General features: G+C 52.0%; 2 protein-coding genes across 2 annotated transcripts; one reads left to right on the top strand and one right to left on the bottom strand.

Moving 5' to 3' along the window:
• Window positions 1–2,434: 2,434 nt before the first annotated feature.
• LOC100900872 (uncharacterized) lies at window positions 2,435–6,051 on the bottom strand. Its single transcript, XM_003741832.2, is given in 3 exon segments — window positions 2,435–2,686; window positions 3,833–4,079; window positions 4,235–6,051. Coding segments are annotated over 3 exon segments (2,316 nt in total).
• Window positions 6,052–6,175: 124 nt separating this feature from the next.
• LOC100900726 (uncharacterized) lies at window positions 6,176–10,399 on the top strand. The gene is made up of 4 exons (XM_003741831.1): window positions 6,176–6,404; window positions 6,518–6,673; window positions 7,388–7,622; window positions 7,708–10,399. Exons 1-4 carry the CDS (start codon window positions 6,176–6,178, stop codon window positions 10,397–10,399), a joined length of 3,312 nt encoding a protein of 1,103 aa, XP_003741879.1.
• The last annotated feature ends 3,828 nt before the right edge of the window (window positions 10,400–14,227 follow it).

Genomic DNA, 14,227 nt, shown 5'->3' with positions numbered 1-14,227 from the left:
GCAATTGTAGGGAGACCTTTTCGAGGAGGAGTTTTGAGGAGGTAATTGTACGAGGAAGGTTTTTCATTTGTCGGAACCTTCCGCAGTTGTGAAGATAAGATTAAAGGAATGCCTAGTCGAAGAGGACATTGTGAAAAGAAGGTAGTCTCATCCTTCGGAACCTCTCGCGATCACGGAGATGAGTTTGGAAAGAGAACTGAATCTCGGAGAAAAAGCTTTTTGTATTCCTTCGGAACGTGTGATCGGTATTTCCGCCAGAAGGAATTTTCGGCGTACTGGGTTTCGGCTACCTCAACTTTCGGCGTACTGGGTTTCGGGTGGACGAATTTCGGCGTTCTGGGTTTCGGCGTTCCAGGTTTCGGCTTTCTGGGTTTCGGCGTGAAGGTTTCGGCTTACTGGGTCTATACCCGTCGGTGAGTGTGAGAAAATAATTTGCACCACCGATGGATCTCGTGTTGACCGCACATGTATCCGCATGTATGTATCCGGGGCCTGGGGAGCTACGACACTTTTCCGGTTCGGACTGAAAACTCGAACGATGCATCTTGCCCTGGATACAGTCTTCACAACTGACGAAGTCGTCGACTACTTCGTATCCTTCACGTTTTAGCATTTTCTTGAGGGTCTTCACGTTGACGTGTGCGAACGTCCTGTGGGCTTCCTTCAGACTTACTTTGTTCTTCAGTCCTGCCACATTTCCCTCAATTGGTTCCGTTGCGTGGAACACGTACAATCCTCCGTGTCTAACTGCTTTCACTTCACTGTTTCCGAGCTGTATCTTGATGGCTTCGGTGCTTACTTCTACCTTGCAAGCGTCGTCCGCTAATTTTGAGACTGATATGAGGTTACGACGTAGGTTCGGTACGAAGAGCACTCCGAAGAGTTGTAGTTCTGTTGCAACTCCGTTTTCCATCACAGTTACTTTTGCTGTTCCTGAGCCTCTTGCCGTCAGTCCACGCGAACCACCTAACCTGACTTCTCGTTTGTTGTTGTATGGATGGTAGTCCGTCATCCATTTCAGGTCGAATATCATGTGATGCGTGGTTCCACTGTCCACGACGAATTCCGCATCTGCTTCTGAGCTGTTTGTCTCAGCTCTGTCGAATTCGGTGACGAGTGCTTCGGCGACGTTGGCATTTGGTGGAAGAGGTCTCGGAGGGTTCCTCCCTCGTCCTCGGTGGTGAAGGTTTCCTCGATGATTGTTGTTGCGCCTTTGGGATTCTACACTGGGCCTGCATGTGGCCTTTCTGGTTGCAATTGTAAGCAAACCACTTCAGACGACTGAACGAATGATCTTCTGGTGTTCGTTCTTCTCGAGAAGTTCCTCCTTCTCACGTGATGATTCCTGTTTGCGTTGGACATGTTGAGTCTGGGTCTACGACAAAACGGCGCGGCCAAAATGGCGCGGCCAAAACGGCGCGGCCAAAACGGCGCGGCCAAAACGGCGCGACCAAAACGGCGCGGCCAAAACGGCGCGGCCCATAACGGCGCGGCCAAAACGGCGCGGCCCAAAACGGCGCGGAATTCTGGGCACCATCCAGGCTTGCGGAACCTCTGGAAGTGAAGACGATTCCGACTCGTACGAAATCTCGAGTAGTGGATAGGATGCTCGAAGCACTTCAATCAACGACCGATAGAGCTCTCGGTCTGTGATCGAGCGTCGCGGACTCTTTCCATGATAGCCATTCTAGAAGAGGCGTCTCAAGATTGCGTTTGTGGGGTCCGCGAGTTTGGATTGTGCCCGAAATCCGGCGCCGTTCTGGGCCGCGCCGTACGGCGCGGAGTTCTCGGCACTGAATCAATGGAGGATTTCCCTGAAAGAGGCAACACCACAGTGTGCCGTATAATCAATTCGACGTTTCTCGTAGCAGTTCCACTATATCGAGTCGGTTTAGGTTAGGCGCTGCCTTCCGGGCGTGGTTCGGCTCTAAACCTAAGTTTCGGAGCCGTTGGGGCCGGACTTGAGTTAGGCCGCTCCGCAGCCCAACTCAAGTCGTCCCCAACCCCCCCAAACTAAGGTTTAGGCCACCTCACATTGTCATTGATTCGAATATGCTCGCTTGCGCTCGCCTATCTTAGCTTTCCGGATGTGCTCGCTTCGCTTGCCCGGGGAACTAACCTAACCCGACCTAATATCGTGATACTGCTTTGATCGACGCCCAACTGGATAGGCGTCGCACTATTGTCGCGCCCCTTCCAGAAAAATCTTCCATAGGCTCGGTGCCCAGAATTCCGCGCCGTTTTGGGCCGCGCCGTTTTGGCCGCGCCGTTTTGGGCTGCGCCGTTTTGGCCGCGCCGTTTTGGCCGCGCCGTTTTGGTCGCGCCGTTTTGGTCGCGCCGTTTTGGCCGCGCCATTTTGGCCGCGCCGTTTTGGCCGCGCCGTTTTGTCGCACCCCGTGTCTTTTCGGATTTAGGTTTCGGAAGCCACAGTACCTTAATCCATGTCCAGTTTGGCGGTAACTTGTTGATGAGGGTGATACAAATAAATGATCTCCTCCTTGATGTCAGCATTACACTCGTCCAGTGCGTATTTCAGTCTCTTGAAAGTTGAAATGTTGTCGTCGACTGACTTATCTCTCCTGTATTCCCAGCTGAGGAAATTGCTCACAGCCACGAATTGCTGAGCTTCGGTTTTCGCTCCGAACCTCTCTTGGAGTTTCTTCCAGATCGAGGCGGCCTGTGTGTACTGTTACGAACTCCGCGGTCGGAGTCCGTAGTGTAAGTCTCGACACAGAAAAAGGGCACGATATTTCTGATTCAGAAACCGGAGGCGCTCTTCTCCCGTTCTACCCACGCACGGTCCGAGTTCGGTCCGTCCGGCTGTAGATACGACATGTGTGTGTCCTCGAGATCGACAGTGACTGACGTCGCCGCGTCGCTCGGGAGAGGAGGAAGAGAAGCGGGGGAGAGCCGCCTCCATTGTTTATTCAGAGATCTCGAATTGTATGTACCTAATGTATATCCATTCGTAACACTCCCCCGGGTACCGTGAAGCGGTACTGAATAATGGTGGGGAACCCTGGAAATTAAAGTTTATCCCTTCGTACTCTCAAGGCTCAGAATAAAACTCTAGAATTCGATCTACTGCCGCGCCGTCTCCTCTTACATTCCATCGACCTCGATTTGATATTCGACCCCTCGAACGTGATTCGATGTGCTAGCGGACCCGAGAATGGTTAAAGCTTCAAGGCGAATTTCATGCGATTGTATCGACCGGAAGTCCCTTCCGAAAGGGTTAGAGGGAAGAAAAATTCGTTCGAGAACGTTTGAACTTCCTGGAGGTTCACTCTGTGGGTGATTCAGTTTTAATTTGTGTTCGTTATGCCTCTGAGTGAGCATCTCCTTCTGAGCCCCACCGGTCTTCTTTAGTTGCTCATGCGAGCGCGGTGTGAAGTTTTTCGACGCGGAGACGTAGAGACTCAAGTGGCCCAAGCTCGATACGTCTGGAGCCGGCTCGACGAATCCCAACGACGTTGGGCGATCCGGTTGAGCCGTCGGCTCCGAAGCTACCGGCGGACGACCCCTCTCTCGGAAGTCGTCCTGGATGTGATGACCGAGCTGAGCCGGAGCGGCGAAGACTAAATAGTGAGTAGATTCTCGAGTTTTCTGAGTGGAGGACGAGACTATGTTGTATGGTGACTTAGAATCGGTCGACCTCGAGGCGGTAAAGGAGTTGGATAGGACGCCTGAGGATTTGGCCGGATCCCGTTTTTACCACACATGATCTGCGACGCCGATCAGTGCCCTCCCCCCCGATCAATTCCTGAACGATACAAATCGGCCAGTATGCGCGTGAGGGATCAGGGGCGTGTATGATGCAAACATCACCCACGGAGAGCGGCTTGGAACTGTCCGGTTTGTTGTAATGGAGTGAGCGGAGATACTGGAGGTATTCGTTCTGGAATTGTTTCCAGAAACCTCTCAGAACGGATTGCTGGCGTCGCCATCGTTGGGAAAAGACGATCGCTGATGCGTCTTCCGCTTGTTTAATGATCCTTCTGGTGTCCGGAAGGTACTGGCCGGATGCGTAGCCGTACATCAGATCCGCCGGAGACAGTGCTCTAGGTTCGTTTGGGTCGCTGAGATGACCGCGGAGATAGGGCGCGAATTCGCCATACGTTCTATCTCGAATAGCACCGCCTCTAGTTCTCTATATTTGAGCAAGTGAGCACCGAGGATCTTTCTGAGTGGCCGTTTGACGACTGAAACCATTCGCTCGAAAAACCCTCCTTGCCATGGGGATTTTGGAGTGGAGAACTGCCATTCGATTTTTTTGATGGTCAGGAAATCTCTGACTTGATTCGATTGCATGTGCTCGAATAGGGTGTTTAATTCGCCGGCGGCCTTTGTGAACGTTCGGGCGTTGTCGGAGGTGATCCTTTGGACTGCTGGATTCCTGGCGATGAATCGTCGCAGGGCCAAAAGGAATTCGAAGGTTGTCAAGTCGCACGAGAGCTCCAATCTCAGGGCTCTTGTCACCGCACATGAGAACAACGTGACATAGCCTTTCCGCTTTTCTCCCGTGTCCGTTTTGGAAAAAATCGGACCGCAATGATCTATACCGACGATGGTGAAGGGCGAACTAGCCTCTAGCCGAAACTTTGGCAAAGGGGGAATCTCCTCGCTAGCCTGGCTGGCTCTGAATCTCGCGCAGATCTTGCAGCCGGCGATTGCGGACCCCGCTACCTGCCTGATTTTTGTGATCAGAAATCGCTGACGTAATGTATGCAAGATCGAGGCGATGCCGCCTGAATGGAGGCATATGCTCTCATGGATGTGGCGTACTAAAAGTTGGGTGAGCGCCATCTCTCCCGGTAAGATAATTGGATATTTTTCGTCGAACGTCAGTTGGGACGAGTTCACGAGTCTGGATTTACAACGGATGAAACCATCCTCCGAAAGGAACGGCTTCAGTTGGAAGAGTTTACTCGATTTCGAGATGTTCTCACAACGGGAATCGAATTCGGCTCCGAAAGCCGACCTCTGGATGTTTTGGATGAGTCTATCCTCAGCGGAACGGAATTCAGGGGCGTCGATCTGGTGGGTTTTTGGTCTAGAGGTTCCATTTGATGATGTGAAACGGAGCACGTATGCCATGATACGGACCGACTTTCCCCAGGAAGAGAATTGTTTACCGATCACTGGGACACCGCCGAGGTGGTTTGACGCCACCGCGACGATTGTCTCGGATTTCCTTTCCGAAGACACGTTTTCGGTGGATTGATTTAGCGAGTGGGTCTCCGGTTCCTCAAGAGTGAGAAGCCAAGAGGGGCCCTTTTGCCACAGGTTTTTGAGCCTGTCTGTATCGAGTGGAGAAGCTCTTGTGAACAAGTCTGCTGGGTTTTCCTGCGTTCTGATGTAGCTCCACGATTTGGGATCCGAAAGCGTCTGGATTTCCCTTATGCGGTTGGCTACGAACTGCTTCCACCGACTCGGCTCATCCCGTATCCACCCGAGTACTGAGCTGCTATCCGAGTAGAGGAAGACTTCGTCGATATTGGAGCTGAGCGATTTTCTAATTGAAGAGGCTAAGCGAGCTGCCAACAGTGCCGCAATTAGTTCTAGTCTCGGAATGGTCCAGTGACCTTTTAATGGGGCCACTCTTGCTTTCGCCACGGCGAACTGCACGAATGCCGGAGAATCCCGTTTATTTTTCGGAATTTCCCTGATGTAGGCTACACAGCCATAGGCAGCGAGGGACGCGTCCGCGAAAACGTGAAGTTCGCGGCGCGAGTTGTTTCCGACGAGCCCGAAAAGACAACGTTTGATCCGGATCGATGATCCATTTCTTAAGTTGCTGGTTGCCTCGGTGAATTTCTCGCTGATGTCACTGGGAAGCGGAGCGTCCCAGTCGATTTTCCTGGATCATAGGACTTGGACCATCATTTTTAGGGCTATGGAGAATGGAGCTATGAATCCCAGCGGATCAAAAATTTGGCTCAACCCTTTGAGGAGATGGCGTTTGGAAGGTGGGTTTGAGGCGAGGAAGGTACTGATGGGTTCGACGTCTATGAATAGATCGTCTGATTCTTGATTCCAAGAAATGCCCATGAACTTGCCTTGGACGTTCGTCGCCGATACCGAACGATCCGGTCCCACACTCCACGACTCCCTCAACAACCCACAGAAATCTTCCACGTGAGTCTATCGCACATTCGTACCTAGGAACCGAAGTATGTCCGACACCGAAGGAAAACCTCTGGCCCTCGTGACCACGGGCGGAGGACTCATGGCAGGCGGAGACAACTCAAGAGGGGGTTCTGCTGCTGGAGGTGGTGACACCCCTGCTGGCGGAGTCACTCCGAGTGGAGGTGACGCCAAACCTGACATACCATCCGAGTCTGAAGAGCCCAACCTGAGTGACATACGAGGAAAGACTGCGACGATCGTGTTGAATGAAGATGGTTCGAACTACTTTTCCTGGAAAGCCTTAATCCCGAGTACACTGAAGCTGATTCCATTCGCATGGCAAGTTGTCGAAGGAACGCTGGATGGGAAAAAAACTCTGATCCCGAAGCTAAGAAGCAGCAGGAGAAGTACAACAGAGGAAATCTCGCCGCGAAGTATGTACTCTTGAACTCGATTCACAGCAACATCGTGGTTAATCTGTTCTATGAAAATCTGGAGTACATGTTACGAATGGATATACAGCCGGACGGACCGAACTCGGACCGTGCGTGGGTAGAACGGGAGAAGAGCGCCTCCGGTTTCTGAATCAGAAATATCGTGCCGTTTTTCTGTGTCGAGACTTACACTACGGACTCCGACCGCGGAGTTCGTAACATTGGTGTCAGGAGCATTAAGAAGAACCTGCGACCGCGCAGTGCACCCTTCGTCATCCACGTGTTCACCGATCGCGGTAGCACGCAACTTCCGTGATCGCACGAAAAATCACCGATCGCGGTGGAAGATCGATTGCCTCATCATCAGTGAGTCCTCTGGAGCGACCGCGCTCAGTCATCTTCCTCAGTGAATCCGTGTTTTGTGCAAAACCCACTCGAACTCTCGTACCTCGTGTTCACCGATCGCGGTAACACGCATCTTTCGTGATCGCACGAAAAATCACCGATCGCGGTGGAAGATCGGTAGCATCGTCATCAGTGAGTCCTCTGAAGCGACCGCGCTCAGTCAGCTCCCTCCGTGAATCCGAATCCAGAAATCCGTTTCGGCTAACCCTCGTGTTCGGCTCAGCATACAAAAATTAACTTAGACGAGAACGGCATACGTCCCCGATCGTCCAAAGGAATTATGTCAATGAAACCGAAAGCGGCACCGAGCATGAATTTTCCCGACGGCAGCTCTGCGCAAGCAAGCGCGTCGACTTCAGAAGACAGCCGTGTTTCGAAAGCCAGGGATAGCTCATTCCCAAAAGCCCCTTTTCCGATAGCACTCTGGAAAAATAAAGTGAGGTTTCTCCGTGCCCAGCTCACGCGATCAATCAATAGAATCGCAGAGTTCACCTCGAACGAGGAAACCCAAGACCTCGAGGAGGCATGCGCCTTGGAAACAGACCTGAAGGTAGCTCGCGAGAACTATACGGCAGCTTTCGAGACATTATCAGCAGCCCCAGAATTCTGCGAGAACACTCAGAAGCTGGAGGAGGAATTCGATAAGCACATGAAGTATGTATGACGCGGACTCATCGGAAAGTTTAGCGTCCATCCGTGCCAGTATCCGCCTACTCAGAAGAAACCTAGAATCTTCGAGCTGGCAGGAAACGGGAACCCCTCAGCCAACGCAAGTGGAGACCCCAAATCCGACTTCGGAAACCTTCTACTCGGAGTACCAGGAAAACTCCGAACAACCGGAGAACAGTCAACCACCTCCAGATCATCAGAATCCAATGTGGCCGGTAAAAAATCCGGAGAAGAAAGTGCCCAGGTACAACGGCGACCCGATCAAATTCAACGAATTCTGGAAGTTGTTCGTCTATTACGTCGACTCGCGCCAGATGGACATCACGGAGAAAAGCCGTATCCTAAAAAACTCGCTCCATGGAAAGGCCCTGTCAGCAGTCTGCCACTTGGAAATCGGGGAGGAATCATACGATCTGATGAAGGACACCATATCGGAGACTTTCGGGCATAGCAACGCCGCCAAAGAACAGCTTTCGCAGAGACTGCATTCGCTATGCAATATGAAGGACCTCACGAAACCAAGCAAGTTTATCCATTTCGTTTCTCTTTTGGCTCAGAATCTACGTCAGCTAGTAGCCCGCGGGGACACCTTCGAGTCCCTCTCGACATCTTTCGCGCCATTAGTTCTCTGTAGCATTCCGTACGATCTTCGGGTTCAATTCGATTCTCTGTGGGACATGAGAACGTCAGAGGAGACCTCCCGCTTGGAGTCTCTATTACAATTTCTAATCCGCAAGAAACGAATCTATGAGGAATCCGACTGCCAGGGCACGTTCCTGAACCGGGGAAGAGATTCCCAGGATCCGCAACCGAGATCCAGAAACGATAGACCCGACTCGAAGGAGGATTCGAATAGAAATTTCGGTTATAAACATAAGACTCAGTTTTCCTTCGGTGGGACCACCAATCAGGTGGACCACTCTTGCGTCTTCTGCGGTAAGGACCACGAGAGTTCAAAATGCTCGGTAAAAATGTCACCTGAGGATCGGAAGAAGCGATGCACAGACCAGAAAGCCTGTTTGCGATGCTTGCGTAGAAACCACAGAGCGAAAACCTGTCGCGCTAGAGTAGATAATTGTTCGAAATGCGGCGGTCGCCACTCCAGCCTGATCTGCGGAGGCTCCGCCGCGGGACCTTCGGGCACCCAGTCCGGGGGATCTTCGGGAGGCTCAAACTTCCAGGTCACGGCTGCGGGTTGTCTCCCTCAAAACTCATCTTCGGCACAGCTCCTCCGAACCGCCTATGTCTATGCGGTTAACGGTTCCAAGAGAATTATCTGTAGGGTGCTTCTTGATCCCGGAGCCATGCGCTCGTTAATTTCAGATCGAGTGGTAAAGGAACTCGGTATCGAGACCACGGGCTCGGAGATCATAAACATTCACGGAATCGCGGGGACAGTAACGGAGGTAAAAAATATGAGAACTTGCAAGATCAAACTCCAAAGCAGATTCTCAGAGAGCTGCGTTAAAATAGAATGCCTCTCAATCCCTCAAGTCATCAAAGGCGCCATTCCCTACGCTGCTGCGTTCAAAGGTTTTCACCCAGCGGCAGATCAGCGGGAATCCGGCTTCCCTGATGAGATAGATATCCTCATAGCGAATGATTGGTTACATCTAATCTACGTTGGTCAGGAACGCGTAACTATTACGAGAATCGGCTCCATGTTCGCGTGCCCCACAATTTTCGGCTGGGTTTGCTACGGCTCCGATGGCTCAAACAAAATCCACCATTCGGTTTTCACGTCATCGGCGGTTATTCAGAACGTCGTAGCCGCATCAGCTATCGTGGGAAACCCCACAGTAAAGAAGAAAACCACTCCTACGGACCTCGAACACCTCTGGGACACGGAGCTCCTTGGGATCGAGAATCCCCTCCCATCAGACGAGGAAAAAAGTCAGGAAGAATTAATCAAGTTCTTCAAAAGTTCGGTCGAGTGTATGGAAAATGGTCGTTACTCCGTCTCGCTCCCGTTCCGGGATAACATAAAGACTCTCGGAGACAATCAAAAGATCTCATACTCTCGCCTCCTCGCGTTCCTCAAGAACGCGAAAAAAGATCCCTCGCTATTAAAAGCAGTAGATGCGGAAATCCAGAAATACATTGACTTGGGCTTCGCAGAGCTGGCCTCCCCAAGGGCGCCCGGAGAACCCGCCCACTTCCTCCCACTCTTAGCGGTAGCGAAAAAGTCTCTGTCAAATACCCAGGTCCGGAAGGTTAGGATCGTGAAGGACTGCGGTTGCCGCTCGAAGGACGAGGCTTCACTCAATGATGTTCTCGAAACAGGTCCGAACCTTCCACCGGACATCCTCGCGGTTCTCATGAATTTCCGCAAACATTCGATCGTGATAGTCGCAGATGTACAGCAAGCCTTTATGCAAACGCTGACAAACAAGGATCATAGGAAGTTTTTGACATTCTTCTGGCCCACGGGCGTTTCCGAAAATCCGAATGCTCCAATTAAAGAGTATTGGCAGACCGTCCTGGATTTCGGTCTATCATGCTCTCCATTCCTGCTCTGTCAGGTGCTCCGACATCACCTCGATCTCAATATCGAAAAGACGCCCGGGAGCGCAAACATTCTGCGAGACATCCGGGATACGTTCTTCATGGACGATTTCTGCACGGGGGGCTCATCCGTCAGAGACGCGAAGAACGCGGTGAAGCTGGTGGTTTTTACGTTTACGTTTTTACGAAAGGTCACTTCCCTCTCGACAAGTGGGCGACTAACTCCAGAGAACTCGCAGAGTTCATTTCGCAACTAGTCGTAATCACGATTAGGAATATGATTATAATCACAGATCGGATTTTTTAATATGATTAAGATCAAAGTCATAGTCATAGTCATAGTCATAGTCATAGTCATAGTCATAGTCTTTTTTTTTTTTTTTGTAATTTCTTTATTAAAGCAATGAGTGTGCACTCGGACACACTCACTCAGGGTCGAGAAACCGGGAACTGGGAAAGGGCCGAGGCCGCCATCCCCGATTATTGCGTCCGGTTTCCCCTCCTCACTCTATCTATTTGCCCTACCGGCCGTTCGTCTTATCCTATCCGTTCCTTTCTCGCAGAGCTTTCCAAGTGCGCTCAGGATTTTCCCCGGCTTCTTTTGTTGATGGTTTCTTTCTTCCTCATAATATTATCCAGAATTCTCGTGTTTCGCTCCCATTCTGCCTCGTTCGAGAGCATTTGGTCCAGGATCTCTGGCACCGTTCTCGCCGTGATCCCTTGCCTCTGCGAGGCAAATTTAGGGCATTCGAAGATCGTGTGTTGCACGCTGTCGACTTTTCCGCTTGTGCACCAGATGCAATACTCGGATGGTGCGAGTCTCCTCCGAGGTACTCCATGAAGTCGCCATGGCCGGAGAACACTTGCGTTGTGTAGTAGGTGAGCTCTCCGTGCTCTCTTTCGAGCCATCTTCTCAGTCTGGGTATGCAGCTGTAAGTCCATCGGCCTGTCGTGGCGCTGTCCCACCTGCTTTGCCATGCGTGTACCGTGCGCTTCCTGGTTTCCCCTTCGTCTATGGGTTCCGTCTCGATTGTGTTGGGGCCATTCAGGCGGCCTCGTCTCCTCTTTTCATCGTATAGCTCAGTTCTTTCTGTGGCCAGTAGACTCCACGGAATCGTCCGCGCCAAGACGAGAGCAGCTTCTGTAGAGATCGTCTTATACGCCCTGGTGATGCGGATGGCCATCACTCTCTGAGTTTTCTCCAGGAGGTCCCGGTGCTTCTTGACGGCGAGAGCTTTCGGAGCCCAGATTGGAGCTCCATACAGTGCGATCGATTCGGACACCGTAGCTAGCATCCTCCTCTGGGCTTCGCTCGCTCCGTACGTCCTCGGTAGTATCCTGGCCGTGCTGGCGGCCATTTGTGTTGCTCTCTTCAGAGTCTCTTCAATGTGCGTCTTTCCCGTCAGGTTTTGCTCCAAGACGACCCCCAGGTATTTCGCGTGTTTCTTAATTTGGATTTTCTCGCCCTGGAGTCGGATGTCTGGGTCCTCGTCAGTCCTACTCTTGAGGAGCATGACCGCTTCGCACTTCTGGGGGGCCAGCTCGAGGCGACTCTGTCGCATCCATCTTGCTATCCTGTCTAGTGCTCCTTGTGTGATCTCCTCGAGTTCCATCATACTTCTTGCCGTGACCAGGAGAGCGAGGTCGTCGGCATACGCGATACTCCGGGCTCCCTCCGGTAGCGGTGTCCGCAGCACTCCGTCGTATGCTATATTCCATAGAGTAGGTCCCAGCACGGAGCCCTGTGGGACCCCGGCTGTCATGTCGTGCCTTCTGCCATCTTCGTCGACGATGTGCCTGTCCTTGAGGTACGATGAGAGTATCCTTCGGAGGTACTCCGAGATACCCTTCTCTCGTAGGCTTTCCATGATCGTTCCCCATCCTACCGAGTTGAAGGCGTTCTTCACGTCGAGTAGGACGATGAGCGTTTTCGCTCTCCTCCACAGTGGTTTCTGTAGCTCCGTCTCGACGATGCCGTATACGTTTTCTAGCGCTGTAATTGTGGATTTCTTTTGCCGAAAGCCGTATTGGCTTTCCGAAAGACCTCCTTTGTCGCGCAGCTCCGCTTGCAGTCTTTGGTTCAGGATAACTTCGACGGCTTTTGCCGTTGTATCTAGTAGGCATATTGGCCTGAAGGCGTCCTTCTTCCCCGGCTTCGGGATCAGAGTCAGTTTGGCCGTTTTCCATTGTTCGGGGAAGACTCCCTTCGCCAGGATGAGGTCAACCATCTCCGCGAAGATCCTGGGCCACCTGTTCATCAGTATCTTGATCGCTTCCGGTGGAACTCCGTCGGAGCCGGCCGCCTTCCCGGCTGCGAGCTTCTCGGCTGCGGTTTTCACTTCTTGTATCGTCGTCTTCGGGATCTCTGACGGGTTCGTCTGGAAAACAGGTCGCTCGAAGGGTATCCCCTTCGGAAAGAGCTCCGCGATTATTCTGTTCATCCTTTCTGTGGGGATCTTCAGTCTCCTCATTCCGACTTTTTCTCGAACGATTTTGTATGGGAGCCCCCATATGTCATTCCTGACCGATTCGCATAGTTCTTCCCATCTCTGTCGTTTGCTTCTGAGAATTTCGTCTTGATATCTATCTCTCGTGGCCTTATAGGCTGACCTTAGGGCTTCGACTCTGTTCGGATCCTGCAAGGCTCGTCTCCTCGCGCGGACGAAAAGTCGCCTCGCGCGAAGGCAAAGTTTCCTAGCTTCTCCGATGTTCTTCGTCCACCAATATGCCGGTTTTTTCTTCCTGATTTGGTCCGAGAGTTGCGGGGACGAGGCGCGGCATGCCTCGACAAGGAGCTCTGATATGAATTTATCGTCAACAATCGTCATATTGTCCCTTGCTGCCTGGCATGCGGTGTCCACTTTCGAGAGAAATTTCGGTCGATTCATGTCTTTTCCTCGCCATTTTCTTTGGTGGGGCTGCCGCTCGCCTCTTGCTCGTCTTTGCATACGAAAGTGCAGTTCGATGGCTTGATGGTCACTGATCGTCTCCGTACGCTCGTCCACTCCCCAGTACTCCACGAGCTCCGGTCTGTTCGTCATGGTGATGTCAATGAAGGACTCTAGCATTCCCTTTGAGAATGTGGGCGTTTTCCCATCATTTAGTATAGATAGGTCGTTCATTGCGGCTAGTTCTTCGAGTTCGTATCCTCGCCGCGAGGTTTTGCGGCTTCCCCAGGTGCGGGACGCAGCATTGAAGTCGCCCGCGATTATCCACGCATGCTTGTGGCCGTCTCTCAGTATTTCTTGAACCATCTCTAGGTAGCCTGCGAATTCTGAGTCGCTTCTATTCGGCGAGAAATAGCAGCTCACTATCTTCGGCCCGTCTTCGACGTCTACATATGTGAGCCCTTGTCTTGAGGCCGAGTCCTTGATCCGGAGTGCGGGTCCCGCTCCAGTGATCCAGATCGCCGAGTCCCGCTTCATCCGCGAGCCAACCTTCATCTCTCCTGCTGTGCATCTCAGAAATCTTCTTATTAACTTCGCTCAGTATACAGATATCTATTTCATTGTTTTGTACAAGATTCTCCAGCGCGGCGTGTGCGGCTCTGGTCCTGTTGAGATTGAGTTGGATGATCTTAATCATTTTGGCTCTTGTTGTTCAGCTTTCTTTTGCCGTGGGCGAGTTTCCATCCTTCTTCTGTATCTTCGGTCTGCATTGCTTCGGTGTCGCCGATCTGTTCACTCCCGCCGCAGTGGGCCTCTTCGCTCCTCGCCGAGTGCGTCGGTTCGCTTTCTCGGGCAAGCTGTGCTACGTTTCTTTCGATGTGCGTCGGGTCCCTCTCTCGAGTGTGCTCTGTGGCCTTTTCCCCGGTGCGTGGCTCTCCTTGCGGGCCCTTCTTATTTAACTGGTCTTTAAGGATCTTCCTGTAGACGGGGCATTTCGACGAGTACTTGGAGTGTCCTTCCATGTTGCAGTTTCGACAGATTACCTCTATTTCTCGACATTCTTTGTCGAGGTGACCCTCCTTCCCGCACTTGTAGCACACTTTCGCCTTGCTTTCCTTTTCCTTGCATTCGTGCGAGCGGTGGCCGATGTCTTGACATTTGTAGCAGATTGCAACTGTTTGCCATTCCCTGATTCTA

This window comes from Galendromus occidentalis, unplaced genomic scaffold (assembly GCF_000255335.2).
Source record: "Galendromus occidentalis unplaced genomic scaffold, Mocc_1.1 scf7180000077203, whole genome shotgun sequence".
Taxonomy (NCBI): Eukaryota; Metazoa; Arthropoda; class Arachnida; order Mesostigmata; family Phytoseiidae; genus Galendromus; species Galendromus occidentalis.
The sequence above is the reverse complement of the archived record's forward strand: the minus strand, read 5'-3'. Positions and strand labels throughout refer to the sequence as shown.